Source organism: Rhipicephalus microplus, chromosome 1 (genome assembly GCF_043290135.1).
Source record: "Rhipicephalus microplus isolate Deutch F79 chromosome 1, USDA_Rmic, whole genome shotgun sequence".
NCBI classification, from domain to species: domain Eukaryota; kingdom Metazoa; phylum Arthropoda; class Arachnida; order Ixodida; family Ixodidae; genus Rhipicephalus; species Rhipicephalus microplus.
This window is the reverse complement of record NC_134700.1, coordinates 239038741-239059374: the sequence shown is the minus strand read 5'-3', so window position 1 is coordinate 239059374 and position 20634 is coordinate 239038741. Positions and strand designations below refer to the sequence as shown.

At 44.3% G+C, this 20634-nt stretch overlaps 1 protein-coding gene across 2 annotated transcripts in view; it reads left to right on the top strand.

Moving 5' to 3' along the window:
- Positions 1-20634, top strand: part of LOC119166092 (synaptogenesis protein syg-2) — a 159596-nt gene that overhangs the window by 80289 nt on the left and 58673 nt on the right. For both annotated transcript variants that reach the window (XM_075891688.1, XM_075891687.1), the window contains exon 2: positions 10787-11134. In XM_075891688.1, coding sequence (XP_075747803.1) covers positions 10787-11134 — 348 coding nt within the window. The remainder of the gene's footprint in view (positions 1-10786; positions 11135-20634) is intronic.

Genomic DNA, 20634 nt, shown 5'->3' with positions numbered 1-20634 from the left:
TCATATGGCAACATCATATCATTATGTATAATTCACTTATGTGCATTTCATGTATACCCTCTCGCGGCAGTCCACCCATTAGAGTCTCCCGTCAGGTCTTGGTAACATTCTAATCACGCTGAGACAAAACACTGCCTAATAAATGCGTTTTGGACGAACCGATGTTATATTTTGTTGGAAACGTCAAAACAAACAATGTAGTAAAATTCTACCGTTATAACTATACCATAAACAATCACAAGGTGCGAACCACGGAAACTTCAAAACAACTCCGTAAAAGTGCATTCTGACGTCCCAGTAAGCTCAAACCAAGTCCACAGTTTGTCTTCTCGTTTTTTTTTCTTCTTGGATTTCAGTTATCTCTCACATCACCATTCGCACTATATTGCGTTCTTTCCTAGCCTTCTGTTCTCACAACCGCATTTCTAAGCAAGACCATCTGGGTGCACCCCCCCCCCCTTACCCGCGAAGATGTTCCTGTGTGAGCCATTCATTTATTTTTTGTCAGCCACCCGTAGAAATGGCGAATAACTGAGCTCGAGTCGACTTTCATGGACCTCGGCGGAAGATCCGTGCTCACTGACGCAACTCGTGCAGAGAATGCTACACGATGATGGCAAAAGCGACATCGTACACGATGCCGGGTGAAAGAAAGTTGGAAGGCAAAGAAGAACGACAGCATCGTTCTGTGTGGAAGGGATTTTGTGGGCGCCATTTTGTACATCCCTGCGCTGAAAAAAAGTATACCTAGAACCCACGGCCCTAGTCAAAAAAAGAAAGTTTGGATTATATGTGACACAGGCAAAAACGTCATAAACACGTTCCCACACTTGGTCTCGACAGCCTTATGACTTTCGGAATGGATGCTAGAAATTGAGACAAAACAAGCAAAAAAAATGTTACTGTTCAAGTTTTGTGGGAAAGTAGTACTGTCAACACCTTGGGCAACAGCGATATTTTGTAAGAAGAAAGTTCATGCTGCTGGCGTCTATTTGTGCGTTAGGATTTTCTTTTCTTTCGCCCATGTTAGTTTATTAGATTTTTGTTGTCTTCTATAATGTGACCCACGCAAAACTTAGGGGCTTATTTTTGTTTCTCGTAGCTAATTGAACTTTTAGGCGGCCACACGTTTTCACGTGGCAATTTACTGTGAAGCAATTTTCACATAGGTACATCATCGTGTCAAAAATAAGGTGGTAGTCCGTATTTTTGTATAAAATCCATTATAATCTTCACGTTTTACAAATTGTGCTGGGTAAATTTTGCGAGAGATATTGATAATATCTGTCGGGAATGCATAAGCCCTGGATTTACCTTGATTTAAATTTCCGGAGTCCACCGAAAAACGTCTGCGCCCAGTGACACTTTGCGTTCAAGTAAATGAGTTTACAATTACGTTACTAAGCTCTGTTTTGTGACATCTTTCGCATAGTGCTTCCAAACTCTTATCAAGATATTCTTACAAACACTGTGCATGTATTCTTCTGGGGTAACGGTCTTGCAGCTAAGTTTACTATTGATACTAAATATGCACAAACTGCATTTCACACCTAGTTGTCAGTTGTTCTCAAATAAATTATACAATGGAAAAGGAAAAGTGTGTTTTTCGTACGAGTGGCTGCCACAGCTAGCCTGAACTATTCTGTTTATTTGCTGCCAAGCACGACTTCCCGTGGTGTTTCTCTTTCATCTGATGGTGTAATCACAGTAAAATATTACAAAGAACTGAGAAAATGAACAAGGATTTACATATCCTACATATTTAGGTGTGATTTAAGCGCTCCCGACAGGCTTTCCGCCGAAGGAAAAATCGGGCGAATCTAACAGCCGTGACAGGGCTGACAACTGTGTCGGCTCAACGAAGTATTTGTGCCGGCTCATGAGAATATGGGGCTCTCAAACATCCACAAAATGTCGACCTTGATAGATGCGCTTTTTCTACTACCATGGGCAGCAAAGCGATGTTTTGTAAGAGAAGTCTGCGGATTCCTCTGTGTTGAATTTAATTATTTGCCGTGTCGACAACAAAGCAGTGTTTTCAGCACAGGAAAATCTTGGCAGGTTATGTCGCCTGACGGACCCACACCGCAGATCAGCTGTTGGATGCTCCAAGCATCATCACGACCTTCTTGTAGATTGTGTACAAGAGGTGGTTTATGAGTTCCCGCTAACCTGTGGAAATAAGTACATAGGTCGGATGGGAGGATTCCATAACAATCGTCTTCACAAACACAAGGTAAATGTTAGAAGCAAGAATAATGTCGGTTATTTGTCTTTATATTGTTTGGAATGCGATTGCCAACCAATGTACGATTCTCTCACGGTACTGGTGAAAAAAAAAGTAAAGACGTCCGAAAAATAATTGAAGGCCAAGCTACCTCTCTCAATAGTGACACATGCGTGAATGCACCATCAATTGATTTTGAGATCGAAAGAGGGCTTTTCTGGTTGGCTGGTGGGTGGACTGGTGGCGCCACTGTTCGCGGATAAATGGGTGTTTTCTGGAAGTGAAATTGTTGAAATTAGCACATTGTGTTGTCGTGTCTCTTACGTCTCTGTTTGTTAGCGCTCAATATGCTTTCGAGTTCCGTTTACCAACATGACCGAAAAAATGTCCGTAGAATTGTGCTGCAGTGGAAATGAGCCAGGTCTTCTTTTGCCAAATCCGACAGCATCAGTGCTTCGGTTCATTCAGGTCAAGACATTTGCTCATTTTTCGACAACAAAATGCGAAGCAAGCCCTTCTATTATTGTCTGCGTTTTGCTTCTCATTGGTGCGGCATACTTGGGTACGTAGAAATGGAAGTGGACGTCGTTGTCATATTCATTATTCTGGTACTTCGAAAATAGCAAGCGTCCTGAAGAAAACCGCCGGGGAAATGTGTGTGTGGGGGCGGGGGGTGTTTGGGGGGGGGCGTGGCATCATGTGTCATATATGTCGTCATTGTCATCGAAGAAGTATGCGAAGACTGGGCATCTACGTCTCCGGTAGCAGAGAGTGTCGCCATCGGAATGCCATTCACACACGCAACTTCGTTGGCGTCTCCTGCGCCCTGAACAAATGAATGCGCCAAGTAAAAGAAGAAGCTGGGGATAATGGAAACAAAAGAAGGAACAAAGGAAGGATGAAGAGTGAAAATGAGGGTTGAATTGCTTGCCTACTCGTTGGGATACTTCTGCTTCGTTTCTGCTTTGATGGCCTACACTTCTGTATACTGAGGACGTCTTACGCAACTCAGGAGAGCAACGCAAGCTGCCGGAAGTCGCCGAGACCGTGGCAGTCTGGGTGAGAGGCTGCGCTATGAGGGCATGGGATGGAAGTTGGAACAAGATTGGGGAATGGAGGATGGGCAGTGCCAATGGGGTGTCGGGCATATCTAGAAGGGAAGAACTGGCGACGCAAGAAGAGCCGGCTGATTGTTATGAGAGCTGCAGAAAATGGTGCCGTCCGAACCCTCCGGAGTCTCTATTTCCGGCTGCAGCTGCCGGCTGGAGAGGGTACATGACAACGAGACACAAATTGCCAACGGGAGGCAATCTGCGATGGAGCAATAGCGTCGCCAGCCAAGAGAGATAGAGAAAAAGGAAACTGGTTGTGCCTATGAGAAAGTTATGATACGAGCGGAAACGCATGTCGGTAAACTTAGGGGACAATAAATGCAGATAACAAATATGTTCAATATGTACATAAAAGTCAACTAATTTTAATTTTCTTTAATTTTGCTGACTAGATAAATATTTTTGAATTAATAAAGTTGAATGCAACGGATGTTTGTGTATGCGCAATGATGTCTACTCTGGTTCTTTCGTAGTAAGTTTTGTGCGATAATCTTGCGTCAAACATGCTTTTGATGCATGGACCATATTTTATTTTGTTTGCGGCATTTGAAGGTCATTAAAAAATAAGGAGTACATAAGTTTATTAAAGGCGTGTTGTTTGGTCACTGCTCTTCCGCGAAGCTTGTGTTGAACCAAGAAACACAAAGGTAGATTTATCCGAGGAAACAATCATACCTTGTATGGCCTCTCAGTGTAAGTGAGTACACTAAACATAAGATCAGTGGCTTTACTGATTTTGGCGTACAGAGCAGTTGAGAATCACGATGAGCTCATTCGCGATGTAAGCCCACGGCATATGCACTTCTTCTAGTTTTCATTAAAATGGACACAAATAAAAATCTCAAAATGGAAGAAAAGCAGCAAACTTCAGAAAAACAACAAGCCAGAAAAAATTTAAGTGGTTTTTGCCCTATTGGCAAAATGGCTGCATGCGAAGCTTCGCACATACATGCCTTACGAAATACTTCTTTCTCTTTCTTTCGTTCTTTCTTTCTTTCTTTTTTTTTATTTTCCCTAATTTTCTCCCAACTGTTGCCTTCTTTCATGTCCCGAAGTTGAACTGCATCTGCGTACTTAGAGACCACACTTTAGTTGCTTCTGACAACTTATCAGAAAAGACTTCCGTATAAGAAGTGGCTGCTCGCCGACAAGACCACGATCAATACAGCGTCAGTTGTTGGAGAGTGGCGCATACAAGTAGGCTTTCACCCACTACATTTTAGAGAATCATTTAGCCCACGCTCACGAAAGCTTTTTTATTATCATTTGCTTTGCGTCTTCACAAAACACCAACGGCACAATTTGGTCAAAGCAAGCTCCGCAGGAAGAAAGAAAAGTCCATAAGCCCTTGTTCACCCTCAAATCTAGGCCCGTAACGTTGACAACGAATAGCCGGGTGAGCATCATGCACCCTCCAAAGACATAAACTTACCAGAATCTGGTTTTAGAGTCGCTTAAGCGATGCTAAAGCGCAGATATTTTTTGTAGGCTGCATCCTTTCGCAGAACATTGTTTTCAGGGGGCATCGACATGGTGCCTTCTATCTTCTTCCCAGTATTCATAAGTATCTCAAAAAGTCCCATGGCCACCGGTCCATCCTGCGACTATGCAAGCGCGGGTTCGGTTAAAAACCTTTGCGACGTTAGCATTTCCCTGTGGTGTGCAAACAGTCATGTCGGTATTGCATGCTGTTGTAGACAAAAATATTTCTGCGCTATCAAGAAATTCAACGAAGCCTCCGTAGAAAGTATTGTCATTTTTTAACTGATTTTGCACGGATCGAAACCGCATTCATAGAGTTTAAACATATTCGCTTTCTGCAAGTGTAGCTATCTCGCAGAGGGTTTACCACGCTTGTTTTCAGAACGTGGGGTCTTGAATCTTACCCTTAGCCCGCTAGAGAAGTTTATTTTTTCTTACACATCTTTTCATGGTGATGGTAGTGTTATGCTAAAAAGGGACTCATCGATAGGCAGTTCTCTGATTTAGTCGGCATACAGGTTCTTGCGCATTTGAAAGAAATCAATGCCCATGCGCTTAGACTGAATAAACGTATTGTACTAAATAACTAGATGGTAATTTTTCATGGTACCTTCGGTGCCATTAGTATAGTTCATCGGCTGGCTTGCTACTCCAGATGTTGGGTTCTGGGAATAGTATATACAAGGATCACATATACACACAAAATACGTGCAGTCCCAATGCTATGAAAGACCGAGGAGAAGACGAGAGGGTGCACAAAGATGGCAACAAAAGTTTGGCAGAGTTCTAAAGGTATAGAGTGCGCAAAAGCAGACTGAGTTAAACATCCGTCGACACGGCAGCCCGCTTTCGTGGCGTTAACGAGTGGCACCCCAAGATCCCAGCGCGAAATATCACGCTCGGTTTCGCGACGAGGTGCTTTTTCTCTCTCTTCGTCACCTTCTGCACTTTGTATACTTCTCGTTCGCACTCTTGCTTCTAGACGCCGTACAGCATGCTTTCCCCGCATGAGATCAGCAATCCCGAACCTCTTCACGTCCTTGCGACGTGTCTGTCTAATCAGTGGCGCTGAGCAGGCTCGTCGCCAACGACAGCTGTCCCGTGCTTGGCTAACAGAAGCCCGACTCTCTGTGTAGCCCAGGAAAGGTGTAACGTTTGTGCGGACGCTTATCCCGACAAGTTCCTATTTTATTTTGTTTTCCTTCGGCGTATGGAGTGACTCGAGCGATATATACGGCAGAACTTGGTAGGGTATATAACTGGGCGGGTCGGTACGAATTGTTAATTAATCTTCAACGCACGATATTGACCCAGAAAAATTGGCGAGATGTGAGAAAAGGTTTTGAAATCAGCTTTATGATAACAAAGAAGATAGCAGGCTCAAGAACTGATGTTTAGGAAAGGCTAAAGAAGCCAAATAATACTTGAAAATAAATATATAAAGATAAAAACCGATGAAAAGGAGTCCAAAAACTTAAATAAGAAAAACTGAAACAGGAGTTGTTCACTGCTGCTGACAGCCCGGTTGAAAGAGATCAAAAGAGTGCTTCTCAGTGAAAAGCCGGGCTTAAAACTCTTGCGGTTTGAAAAGACAGGTGAATGCTCTTGAAAGATGGCAAACAAAAATAACGAGTAACTGAAACTCAAAATAAGAGAAAAGGATGGCATTGGTTGTGGTTCTGAGGAGGCATTGACAGGAAGCAAAAACACCGTCGTCATCCTAGTGGTCATTATCATGGACTCTTGTGACACTTTCTTTATATTTGGTTCCCTCATTAACTTTCCTTATTCAGTGTGGAAACTCTTGAAAGGCGTCTTCACGAGGCTCCGCTTTCGCTTGCAACGAAATTCTGTGCTTCAAACCACGAAGACTCGCCTTTAATTCTTTTTCCTAGTGAATCACCTGCCTTTCAAAAAACGCCAGCAGCACAGTTACAGCGAAAGCTAGAAGAGCGGCCTTTCAGAGCCTTTTCTGAACACTCATTGGGTAACTGCTGTAAGCACTCTTCCTTGACACCCACTACGGCATTAATAATAAAAATTTTTGGGTAGTAGGCCGGCATTTGTTATGCTATTTTTTGTCATTCTTCTGAGAAGGGTCGTATCCGCGCAGCACTTCCAATGAATTTTGTGCCAATGACCATGCAGTGGCTGCCGACTATAAGAAATTGTGGCTGAAGTGGGTATGCGCCACAGTTAATAGGAGAACAAGAACAAGCTTTTGTAATGGCTTGAAGCAATGGAAGACCCAATCATTACGCTATTCGCATTGTGCGATGACTGGTTGTTCTTTCGCTGTTTTAAAGCGCTCTATAAGTCGTATTAAAGCAATTGCTTTCCCAACATCAAGCCTGCCTCAGGCAAGTTTGCCAACAATTCCCAAGCACTGGTGTCGCTCAGTGTTATAATACTGGGCTGGCACCCAGCGTACTCGGGTTCGAGCCTCACTGTGACATTAGGGCTAGGTTTTTTTTTGTTTTTTTTCGCGTGATACGGTTATGGACACCCTTGGCGGCGGCAACGACGGACAACAGCGCGTGACCCGAGTTGCGATCTCATAACTGCTTTCGCTATAAAAACCGTGAAGAAGTCACTTAAGGAAACATTCTGGCACTGAGGGAACGTAGGCTGTCTGCGTTTATAGAATGAATACCACGCGCAAAAAATAGGCACATTTTCTCTCTAGCAACCTGTAATCTTTGCAGTCCTGACACACTAGTGCACCAGCTCATTTGAATCGCACATATTTTAAGGGTCTTGCTGTATTTTAAATCTATTTCAGTGCATGCAATATCTTAGGCCCGGCCTATTCTATCGTGTCTTTTATCGCGCATATTTTTTTTTCTTTCCTGTTCGTCTAGTTATACAAAAATCAAAACAATCTTGTTCTGTAAAAAAAAAACAAAATTTCACGCTGAGCAAGAGTACACACAACGCCATTCTCTGAAAAGAGTGCGATAGTTCGCTTTTTTTTTTCATCAGGGACCGTACACATAAGGTGCTGGCATAACGAATAATAACCTTTCCTGATCTTGGGAGGCACGTGTTACGTATATTATTGCAATAGCAATTATATGGACACTCTCGGTTGGATTTCGTCGTTGGTGGTGGCGTGGGCGTCGGCGTCGACATGGGCGTCGATATCATGCACCGTATATGTACACGTATATATTTATATGAAAGCGCAAGAAAGAAAAAAACTCCCAGAAAGAAGACTCCAGCGCGTGGTATCGAACGTGGGACCTCCACGCCGTGAATGCAAGGCGTTAACTATGGAGCCAACAAAAGGTACCTTTCTCAACGTTCAAGCGGCAAGCTATCCATATCTACCACTGACCCGTATTGGCGGGCATCTCGGGGGGGAGGGGAGAGGGGGGGACTATTGTGTTTTCAGCATTATAAGCAAAATGGCGCAGTGATCTCTCACGTGTATTTTGGCCCACGTAGAGAATAAGGGGGTGTACGCTAGATCACGCGCCGTTATCTTGCAGTGGGGAGAATCGTACTTCTTGGCTAGCCTTTAGGTTTCGTCGGAACGATTATGTTGTAGGTATCGGATGTACAAAGGTCACTGCAATCGTTGCACAGCCTGCATTTGCGAAAAGGGCCCACTTTTCAGACACAGCGAAGTAACAATTGAGACGCTTATTCGCGTTCATCTGTACCTGTGAGTACGTTTCGTACGTCATTTGTGCGTGAAAAACGCGGGGCATGTTTCGACCTACTTGCCATTCCGCGCGGGACCTTCCAATTTGTTGCTATCGCATTCATTGCTTCGCCTTTGCGGCAAAGCTGCGACTTTTTTTCGGTGATTTACGGCGTCTTAAAAGCAGCGGCTCACTATAACTGGCTCCTTCTAAAACACTCTGCTGAGACGGATCAATTGCATGCGTGTACAGGTACCATTAGTGCGAGAAAAAAAATTACCCAGTCATGTCCATTAGTTTTCTCCCAATGTCGCAGCAACATATACACAGGCCAACTCACATAGGTGTCATTTGTCATCTCGATTGAAAAAACAAATAAAAACAAAACAAAAAGAATGAGTCGAGCCAGAGCCACTTTAGGTACTACCGGAAGTTTTTACGCAGCGCATTGACGGGTTCCAAGAGTGGTGTTGGTGACGCAAACTAACTTTTGATTTCGTTCATAGGCGAGCCTCTTCCGAAAGTAGGGAAATAAGCAAAACAATATGAGTGCAGAATTTTGGCGGAATCGGTAGACCTGGTCTCTCAATCAAATGTCACCAAAGAGGGGGAGGATGGTGGTGTGAAGTACATAACGACTTCCAACTGTTTGTTTTGTGTTCTGCGAGCAAACAACAAGACGTCCGCATTAAACGTCAACAGTAAAGACAAGGACGCCAAGATTACTCGTACGTCACCTGCCCGATGGGCTATATGTGTCCGTGGCGGTTCGCACAACCATGAAAATCAATACGCCTACATCGAGAACAATGAAAATTGAGGCTGCACAGTGATTCTAACCTCGAGGGCATTGTTTCTTTATGATGCGGAGTTCAATGCACCATACCACATCAAATCATTTATGAATGTGGTATATTGTTTGGTGGAGCCAAAACATTATTTGCTCCATTCGCTCTAACCAATAATGTTTGTAACTACACACCACAAACAGAGCTGCACCTGAGAGCTCGAGCTATCTCTGATGTGAGACGTGAGGGCAGAGGCCGAATACAGTGGGATGTGCTCGCGAATTAATATTACGTTAAAATTATTGTCATCGACGCCACAATACCACTCTTTCCGTACGCTTGAGCGACTACAAATGGCTGCGTTTGATATCGCTGATATTGTATTGCATTTTATTTTCGTTATATTCGGCAAGGACCTGTCATTTCTTGAGTTTTCTTATTCTGCTGATGTCGCTATAGCTTCATAGCCGTGCTATGTTTTTTTTTCTGGTGCCGACCTCAAAAAAAACATAATTGATAATAACATCCTCTATCATCTTCCTGGCGATATCGTCTGTTACTTAACATCAATATTGTGTCGAACAAACCAACCAAGCCCTTAAATTTACACTTTTTTTCATAACTCACTGCAATACTGAATACTGAAACAGAAAAAAAATGTGTGCAATTTACGATTCAAAATCTTTAGTTTTTTTTTTGTCAAGTATATTATCGCAGGCAAACATCAATGTGGAATTTCGGTTTTCTCATGCAGTATAACTTTTTCTTTTGTTGTGGCCCTGGAAGTAATATTGATGCTTGAATGTGTCTTCCTTATGTACAAATGTGAAGCACTAAGAATGCCTAATATATTGGTCTTTTCAAGTGATCTGCAAGTTCAGGATAGCTTGGAGCCAGTCCTTGGAAGCCTTCTTTAACAGCATGTGTTGCAGCTGTACTTCATCCTGGACAGCCCAAGTCGCGCTGTACTCAGTGAAAGTTCGCAGTTTTATGACTTTATGGACATGCGCGGTTCGCGCTGCTATGCGTGCCAGTATATTACTTTACTTCTTTTTTCTTCTCCACTCATTTCTTTCCTTTTCTCTTTAACCCATGTAGGGTAGCCAACCGGACTCAACCTGGCTAACCTCTTTGCCTTTCCCTTTGCTTTTTCTCTCTCCCTCAAGCGTAAAAGTTGTATTGTGTGCATTGTCAAACAAAACAATAATATATAAGGTTTTACGTCCCCAAACCACAATATGAATATGAGAAACGCCGTAGGGGCGGGCTCCGGAAATTGCGACCATTTGCTGTTCTTTAACGCACGCTGACATCACACAACACGCGAGTCTCAATGGTTTCGCTTCCACTGAAATGTGACCACCGCGTCCTTCGGGTCAGCGGCCGAGCACTGTATACGCTCTGGTCTACCATGGCGAACTGTGAAACAGAATAATACGTTCTCATTACGCTGCTTAGTTCACATTTCGTTCCCGGAAATTTCTCGTCATAAGGTGTTGAAAACACTTTGTATTTTCTCTCTTTCTGCAGCTGAGGCACAGACGGTGACGGCGCTGGAAGGCGGCCAGGTGCAACTGAGCTGTGACATAAGTGCTCCAGCAGCGGGCGACTTTGCGGTGCGCATCCGCTGGTTCAAGGACTCGGGGCCCAACCCCGTGTACAGCATAGACGTCAATCCCAGAACGGGCAGCTTGTCGCAGATTCGCCAGAGTGCGCTGCGCAGCAGCCTTCAGGGTCGCGCATACTTTTCGGTCATCCAGACTCCTGCCGTGCTGAGCGTTGACCGCCTACGGCACGCCGACAACGGCTCCTACGTGTGCGCCGTGGACTTCAAGAAAGACTGGACCCGGAAACTCATGACCCACCTCATCGTTATCGGTAAGTGCATACGGTCTTTCTATGACCGGGGGGCCACAGCGAGTTGTCGATATTGCACATATACCACACTTCAGAGCGAAAGTTTCTTTACGATCTTCTGCATCGTTGTACTCTTACTGAGTGGGAATAGAAAATAGCAGATCATGTTACGGAATACGACTGGGTTGCGCAGCCGGCTCACCAGCCAATAAAATAATTTATGGGCTGGTAGGCTTACCAGCCTAACCACCAATCAAATAAACGGGCATCTTGTAATAAAGGCAGTCTAATATTTACAGTGTTTGTGCATGAAACAGACAAAAAAAGAAGTGAATAGAATCTCTTTCGTAAAACATTAATTAGCATATGGTCTAGAATGCTTCAGGCAATGAACATATTTGACAAAGCCGTCGGCTGAAACCTCTCCGAAAAATCAACACTTCGAATATTCATAGGCACGCTTCACCATCGTCTTACTTCCAGGCGTTAAAGTATTGATCATCGAAAATGAGTTGCGGACTCAATGCTAAAAAAAGAAAAAAAAAGCAAGTACAAGACGCCTACGTGCGAAAAAAAGCTAAGTAACGTACTTACATCTTCGACCGGCTAGCTGTGGAAACGAGAAGAATGAAATTAAGACTGCAAGTTTCAGCGAGAGGTTTTCATGCCTATGCAGCGATAAATTAACAATTCTCCGTTTTCAGGATGGCCTCCCAGATTTAATCAAGTGCGCCTCGTCCCACATCGTTTTGATTCTGCAGGTTTCTCGAGTTATGTTTCGTGCGCTTGAAACACCTTTTTTTCTTATCTTTCAATCCCAGGAGACCGGTAAGATGACGGTCAACACGAGTGAAACAAGATACGCTGTTTTCCTTCAACGCTCTATTGTGACCTGTACCGTTTCGTTAATATTTATGACCGCTTACTTAATAAGCCTAAAGTCTCCTAAAAGTTGTACGAGAATGAAGGCGTGTCCCGAATAACGTCGCCTATAGAGTGCAATGCCATTTGCTATTCCAGGTCTTTTCTCGTAATTAAGTCGCTATATTCCTCCCCACTTCATCTTTCCTCCTTGTGAATAAGTAACCACGCGCAGCACGCGATGTTTTCTCACGCTAAGGAAGTAAATATGTTATTACATGACCTTCCATGCCGCTTGCATTTAGAGATTTTGGGAATGCCCTTTGTTAACGGTACTAGCTGTGGTCTTTATTTTTTGCAATAATTTTTTCTTCATGAGCCGTTGCGAAAATTCCCGGTCCCTTATGATTTAACGTGGGATTGACGATCGACTATTTGATTGTCATTGAAATTCGCAAGTGTTCTGGTTAAAAGTGATTATAAAAGAGTAGGAGCGAGGTAAGCAGTGTAAATTTGCATATAGCTTTAGTTTCAATATTGTGTGTGAAATAACTGAGTTTTTTGTCTCAGAAATAAAGGTAATGCTCTTGAGCATACTACTTGGAAATCAAGGGTCATATCGACGCAGTACAAGAAATAAAACGTCAACACTAAGTGTCCTCGTACGCTAATTAAAGCGGTTGATTACATTCTTATACGTCCACTATTGAACGAAGTGAAGTTCCTAACACATTATAACATTCAAACATTTTTTTCAGTCATGTTATTCGCGCTGTCAATTATGAATGTACTTTGAAGTAAGTTAGGATGGCAGCACAACTCTTACATTTCCACCACACATAATTTTCGTGCTTGGCACGTTGCCGAAACAATTGAGTATTTCAAGGCCTAACAATACTAGATACCAGTCACTATTTTCAAGGTGAAGGCCTCTCCACTTGAAAAACCATTTTTCTTTGTCGTCTACGTTTTATGGTGCGGTATCGTTTCGGTACGGATGTCAAACTTCACTGTGTAAGTTGACATCAATTGTGCGCAAGAATTCATATCTTCTAGAGCTAGATCTTGCTCCTGAACTCCCTTTAGTTCAACCGTTGCTCAAACTTCCTTTAACCATTGCTCAAATTCCCTACATAACCTCCTGAAGAGTGCTATTCAATTTAACAATAACTTCCAAGAAGGGGTGATGATTTATACGGAAATGATTTATGACTAGAACGTTTTGTTTGATGAGTTAGCACAAACAATTCTTCGAGGTAGTATTGTATAAATGAGCAAACAAACCAATAAAAAAACTGAATTCTCAATGATGTCGTTCATAAATGGCCATGGAAGGATTTTCTGAAATAAGGCATGATTGATGATCTAGTCTCATTAGGACAGATTCTTGTATTTATCCACCATGAATCAGTTGGTGAATAGTACCGCACTCCGCTCCCACTGAAAAAAAAAACAGCAATGGTTTTCATGGTGCAGACGTTCAATGGCAGTATACTGCTCATTTCATTTCGCAAAATCAATAACTCGACCTCATAGACAACACAGGTCATGCACAGAGAAGGCTTAAAGGTGGCACTGAGGTCATTTTTCTCCACTGTGACAAAACACGCCAGGCCGGCACGAAACACGAGGCACAGTCAGAGAAAAAAGGAAGAACTGCTTTTCTCAAAACATCTGTGAACTCCTTCGTCACAACTGCAGGTACAATTGCCTGGTCCCTGCTACACGTCATCGTGCTTCTTGAAACTTAGGGAACCACTTGCGGCGTCATTATTTGATTTGTTTTGTGGTGAGGCGAGATAGCCGCTTCACATTGGTGAAGCATTATTTAAAATTTGTTGATTCGGTGGCTGGTGACGATGAATAGTCATAACTAAGCCTTTTGTAGTCGATTGGGGGCAATGAAAGACCCACTTGCTGCCAAATCCATACTATGTGACGCTTGGTTCTTAAGTTACTCTTCTACCACAACATATTACACATGTCGACGTAATTGTGCCTCCTACATGAGGCCTTTATAAGCCCTTTTGCGATGTATTTTCAGGAACCCACTTGTCTTTACGGTAGTATTCTTGGCTGTCACGCAGTGCATTCGGGTTAACATCCTACTCTATCCTTGATATTTTTTTCCTATTTAGCGTAATAGTGGTTACGATGTTACAGCACCAAAAACAACTGTAGTTGGGATCTAACAGCAGCTTTTATTGTGAAACAAAAAGGCAAGAGATGCAGCGTGTGAGCTCGACGCAGTGGTACTTTTTTTCAGAGAGTGAACTGTCATTATTAAAGGTTAAAGAAGTCCCGACTACAGAACGCGAGGGAAGTGACAGATCACGCATTGTCTTTTTTGTCTTCATTATTTTCACCTGAGTGCAGATTGATGATATAAAGTGTTGAGCACTCGGCTAACCCCAGCGGGAAGAGGCACGCACGAATGCGCGTGGGTATGTGACTGCGCTGCACCGATCCCGCATCATTTATTCAAGGAAACAGTGTCACAACAATTACAACGTGAGTCGAGTGCGCTGAGGGGAGAATAAGTTAGAGAATTCGAATGGGTTCGGGGATGAAATAAGGACCGCCCTGGTCTTTTTCTTTCGCCCCTCTTTTCGCAGTCTCCTATTCACCACGCAAAGCTCCCAGTCAGCACGAAGATACACAGTAAGGGGCGTCGGCGCTCTTTTGTTTCGATCCACGATGCCGCCACGACACGTACAGCCGGAGAGAATTCCCGCGGCACCCGCTTGGAGCACTCAAAAGGAGGGAGACTTGCAAGAGTGCTGCAAGAGAGAGACGTTGTTGAAAGAGCACTTGATGCGAGCGAGCAGCAAGGGAAAAAAATAGAAGCAAATGAACTGGGAGGAGCTTGTAGCTGTGCTCAACAGAAGGGCTCCGGCGACGAATTGCTAATTGCTGCGGAAGGAAAGTCGAGCTTGATGGAGAGTGTGCTGCCACCGGGCGTAAAGAGCTGGAAATTCCTAGCACCAGTACAGATAAAAAAGTATAGGACGGCGCAAAGAGTAAGCAAAGTTCTGACACTTGCCGCTGTGCGTCGCCTCGCCACTACGTGTTCGCGCGCACGCTCTAACGGGCTTTTAGAAAGGACTTGCCAGCTTGTAGGCGTAGTCAGCGCGCCTTAGTGAGTGCGTGCGCCTCGCGAGGGGCTGCTGAAGCTCTGGGTTGTGAACGGCGTGCGAGGCCAGTTGCGAGCTGGGGTAAACACGTACGCTCGAACGAAGGAACAACAAACGTTTAATTACTCAATTACTACACGGGCGTTGACTTTGCGGAACGCTGAGTTGCGTGGACGAAAAATCATCCCCGCCTGGACGGGCCACGTTTCGAAGTTTTCTTCGCGAGAATAAATAAATGAATAAACACACAAACAAACGAACAAATAAATAAATATTACCTTTGTGTTTAGGAACAGAATTATTTTGTCACAATTGATCCGCTAGGCTGCGCATCAGAAGAAACACTATAGACTGGCGAGCAAGCCGAGGAATCCCACCGGGAGGGCTCGAGGCATATGTCTATAGGCCGGGGCTGAGGCCTGTCCCGAATATACTCGCTGGATATCAAACGCTTCTTTCATCGTCATCATTGATAAAGGTTCACACCCGGCAAAAGCTTTAACACTATATACGTATAAACAGAAATAAATACCGTCTGCATCAAATTTTTTTAAAATTACTTTCCCGTTGCAGTCATCGCGTGGGCATCAGTGAATGGTAACAGAGCAATATAAAACTGAGTGATGAAATTTGCTCTTTTTGTGTGCGTGTGTGTGTTGCCAGATAAATTTGTGATGAAGGTCTAGACATAGAGTGCGTTATCGAAGTCAGTTGTGGTAGAATCTGTATTGCTTGATTTTACTTGCACAAAATTACAAGCGAAATTTCAGTAGCCCAGACTAGCTTCTCATTAATTCTTTTATTGTCTTACTAATCACCGAAACCTATTATATTTCTTTGAAAGAAAGAAAATAAATAAATAACAAATACGACTAAAATGAATATGACAGCACGTCCTATATAACGATCAAACAAATAGTTGCTGCAGGAAACGGCAACTGGTGCGCTGGTTAGGGTGAATACAAAATTTTTTTAACAATTTAATTATAAAGCTTTCTTGGTAGAGACAAATGATAGTATGTTATAACTTTCTTTGGCGAGCACAAAACACAGACCAAGAAAGAGGCAGACGAGCGCTGACTCTCAGCTAATTTATTTTGGAAAGGAACGAAACATATAAGTGCCTGATACCGTGTTTCATGATACCAATATTTTATTCGCCCATAAACATAACAGGTGAGGCCTTTCATATAAATACGTGAACAAATAAACGGATAAGTCAACCTTCGGTGGCTCCAACAAATAGGGAGAATAGTTTATTTTTTTCTGTTTAGACCTATCTATGTTCACGTGTCAAATGACTTGCACGAGTGCTTTTCCAGGTACTTACATGTTTTGTTCCTTTCCAAAATAAATTAGTTGAGAGTTAGTGCTCGTCATTATTTCTTTTTGTTCTGTGTTTTGTGCGCGCTAAAGTTATAATACGGATACATAGCAACTCGCCCAGCTATTAGTGTTACTACGAATAATGTCAACCTTGAATCACACTATGTACGCAGCACAGAGGACACTTATGGCTGAAGCCAAGCTCCAGGCTGACCAGATTGAGTCTTACCACCAGCCAGTTCTTTTACTGCAGTGTGATCCGTCATTGCAAAAGTACGCCGAAAGCGACACGATTCGCTGCTGAAAGTGCCGACTTCTTGGAGACAAGCTATCCAACACAGTTGACGGGAAAACGGGAGAAGGAAACCCAGCCAGAACCTTTGGTGGGCGTATACGCGAGGATGTCTGAGCCTTTGATTGAGAGAGAGAGAGAGAGAGAGAGAGAGAAGTGAGGATAGGGGAAGGATGAGAGACACGCCATTGCTTGGCTTCGGGTACGCCAATGCGGAAATGGCGCGGACAGCTCGCAGACCCGGGGGCCAACAAATAGAGCGTGGCACAATGGACGAGTTCTCGGGACGAAGACCGATGCCGACAGAAAAGAATAAAGCGTCAGGGTCAGCGCGATAGTGACCGATGGTCAGCAAGCACACAGATGGTGCAACGAGCTCAGAGGAAAAGATGTTCTTGGCGCAGAGAGCGAGCGTATAAAAAAATAACAATATCAACATAAGTGAATGCGTAAATAAAGAAACGGCTGTCGGTCCGACATAGCTGTCAGATGGTACTTCGTACACAGATTGTAGAAGGTGGAGGGCTGGTAATATTCTCAGTTACGAGAGTGGGCATGTGATTTCGGGTGTATGGAGAGATGTTTTCTTACGCATGACTCCATTTGGAATACACTCATAGGCGAACACAACAGAGTACGACGTGACGAGATATTTACATGAGCTCCATCAGACGGCTCCACCAAAACTATCTGACAGTCAAAGTAACAATAAGCGCTGTTTCCTATTTAGTTACATAATTGCGCTATAACATGGGCTCCTCGTGAGCTTTGCTGCTGAGTTCATCTGCGATGTACAAGGACTAGCTAGAATGCCTACTAGGTCCTCCTGCATCCGTGATGGCCACGTCCAAGAAATGGACAGAACCCGACTGTGACAGCGAGGACACTGATACCTACTCATCGAAAGGTGAGGGGCCATCAGCGATCTACAAGGACCAGTTCGGATATCTACCAGGCTCTCCGGCATCCGCGACGGCCACGTTCAAAACGCGCACGAGACCTGATTGCGAGAGTGGGGACACTGATGTCTACTCACTAGCAGGCGAGGCGCCATCAGCGAAGTACATGGACCAGTTCGGATATCTACCAGGTCCTCCAGCGTTCACGACGGCCACGACCAGGAAGCAGACGGGACCCGACTGTGACAGCGAGGGCACTAATGTCTACTCACTGACAGGTGAGGGGCCATCTGATGATGACTTCGAAGTTGTAAGGTGCCGAAAGACAAAGATACGTAACGCCAGGACCTCTTTATCCCTGAACACACCGAATGAACGAGCTCCGCGAAGGCCTCATTCTAATACCATCATTTTCGTTCCTAATGAGCCCAACGGCAACATGAAGCGCCTCAACAGGCAATCTGTTTTGGCGCGATTCGAGCGACTGGTGCCAGATGAAATCATCGACATCAGAGTGAACCCACGTAATAATGTCATGGCGATTGACGTTTCGCATGCTGCTGCATTAAAGTTCTACGCAACGTTACATAGGTGGGTGGTATCAACATCCGCTCATACATACAAATGAGCTCCAACATCGTCACCGGTGTGATCTATGACGTTGACGCGGCCATTCCCAACTCGGACTTAAGTGGCCTGGTCAAGCCAGCTAATGAATCAAGTGTCGTTGTCAAGGTTGTTTGTTTGGGTACCATAAGCTGCGTGAAAATAATTTTAGAGGCAACTCCCTACCTTCGCACGTAAAGGTGGGCCACTTCCGACCCTCTAAGACAGTTTGTGGCGAATGTCTCAACTGCATGAAGCTCGGTCACGTGAGAAGCGTATGTCAAGGCAAGCGAGTATGTTCTTGCTGTGCTGAAATTAATTCTGCGGCCACTTGTAAAGACACCGTTCTCAAGTGTTCAAATTACAAGTGACCTCACGAAGCTTCCTCAAAAGATTGCCCAAAAATCAAAAAAGAGATAGCTGTATTGAGGCAAATGGTGAGAGACCATACATCGTATCGCGAGGCCACCGCAATCATCAGAAAGCGGCGCCGTCGGCGCAAGTGTTCATCAGAAAAATTCAATACATTGGCATCCGCAGTGGCCTCTCGACGCTTTTCTTCCTCATCTCCTTCTTCACCCGGATTATTCTCGGCTGGTATGAAGCAGAACGCCGTGAAAAGCATGGTGTCTGCGGACTTCACTTGGCCTGCATTGCCAAAGCCACAGTCACATGGATCAGCGATGGTCGATACCAATAAGACCATCATGGACACAACTGACACAGTTTGAATTATGTTGCCGAAGTCGCAGCGTCATGCTAATTCACAGCGCACATCGGCATTGCCAGAAGACAAAGCTATCCTAATAGTTCTTCAATCTCTGCTCGACGCACTTCAAGTGTTCGTCGGCAGGCTGAAATCACCACACGCTAAGGCCGTACAACAGGTACTGGACGTTCTACTTCCAGTGCTTGCAAGCCTTCAGTAGGCATCATGAACCTATGACCTACGGTGAAACGTGTCACACCTGAAGTCCTGCTTCCACTACTATATAACACAGCAGTGTAGTTAAGCTCACGTGTTTTTTTTGTTTTTTTATGTTATCCTCTTTGTATCTCTCTCTTTTCATTCCTCAAGTTCCTTCCCCCGTTGTAGGATAGCAAACCAGACGCTTGACTGACCTTCCTGTCTTTCCTTCTTCTACCTCCTCCTCTTCCTGCTGTCTGTGAACGGATTAGTAGAGAAAATAACCGAGTTCAGGAAATGGCGTACTATTAAGAGCACTGAGCTAGCATGCTCAAAAATAGGTTGAATGAACCAAATTTCACGGCTCTTCTGTCTCGGCTTGGTCCCGACAGTCCTTTATGTTTGCGCGAGTTAGCTTTATTAACCGGAAGCTACGGCTAATTCCTGATGGCAGCAGCACCACTTGTTATTGGCTGCTCAAAAAAATTAGCCAACTAGACCTAAGTTTTGTTTTTAGGCTTCCGGGAAGTATTTAGGCAGCCCAATTTGATTTCAATGTAGTGAAGAGCAGACGACCTCAGAGTGGGCAAGCAAGCCTCGTTTAATTGTTCAGAGCACCCCAGCGCCAATTGTAGCCATGGTACACTAGGTTGCACTTCCCTGATTTTGGCTGCTTCACGCCCGCCACTCCTTGATGCTCTATCCTTGACGTTCCATATTCTCACGTGCGAAAAATTCACGCCACACCCCGTTTTAATTGTGCTAGTGGCAAAGCAAAGGCAACTTCGACGTCATTTTTTTTCACAATGAAATCTGTTACGAGATCACAACAGAAGCTGATGTTGGCGGCGAAATGTTTTGCCGTCGCCATTGTGTCGACACGGCTATCACGCTCTACGGCAAGAAGGTATCCAGGGTCATGGAGGATTTGAACACAGGCCTCCTGCGTGGCAGTCGAGCGTTTTGCCGCAAAGTCACGTAGGCGCTTGAAATGTCTTGAAAAGTACCCTTTACCGACCTCGTGGCTGGCGAGAAATAGAGTTAGCAGGTGCAATACTGCGTGGGAAAGAATGAATTGAGAACCAATTGTACAGTGGTAATTGCGGAATGAGTAGGTGGTTTCAAGCTTTGCACTCATTACAAATGGATCAGCCATAATTTCTAGTCGTCCTCGGCCACAGCTTTGAAAACGTGCACCCTCTGTCCTATACATTTGCATAGCGGGTACTTCTACGCAGAATTAAAAATTGCATAGTGAGCATTTCTTACTTCGCAGAATTGTGATGATGAGTGACATCGAGGGTACCTTGTGACTGTAGTTGTAGTAGTTTGCGCAGTGTAGTTTAGAACTGGCTCTAGAATGTATACGCTCCTCTAGCCGTCGCTTTGACTGTGTTTGTGGTAATCATGTAATGGTGAAATGCGTGATTACAGTTCATCACCCACAACGGCAGCAGCCTTTTCCTGTGTTTCTGGATATGGCGAACGGTTCGTTC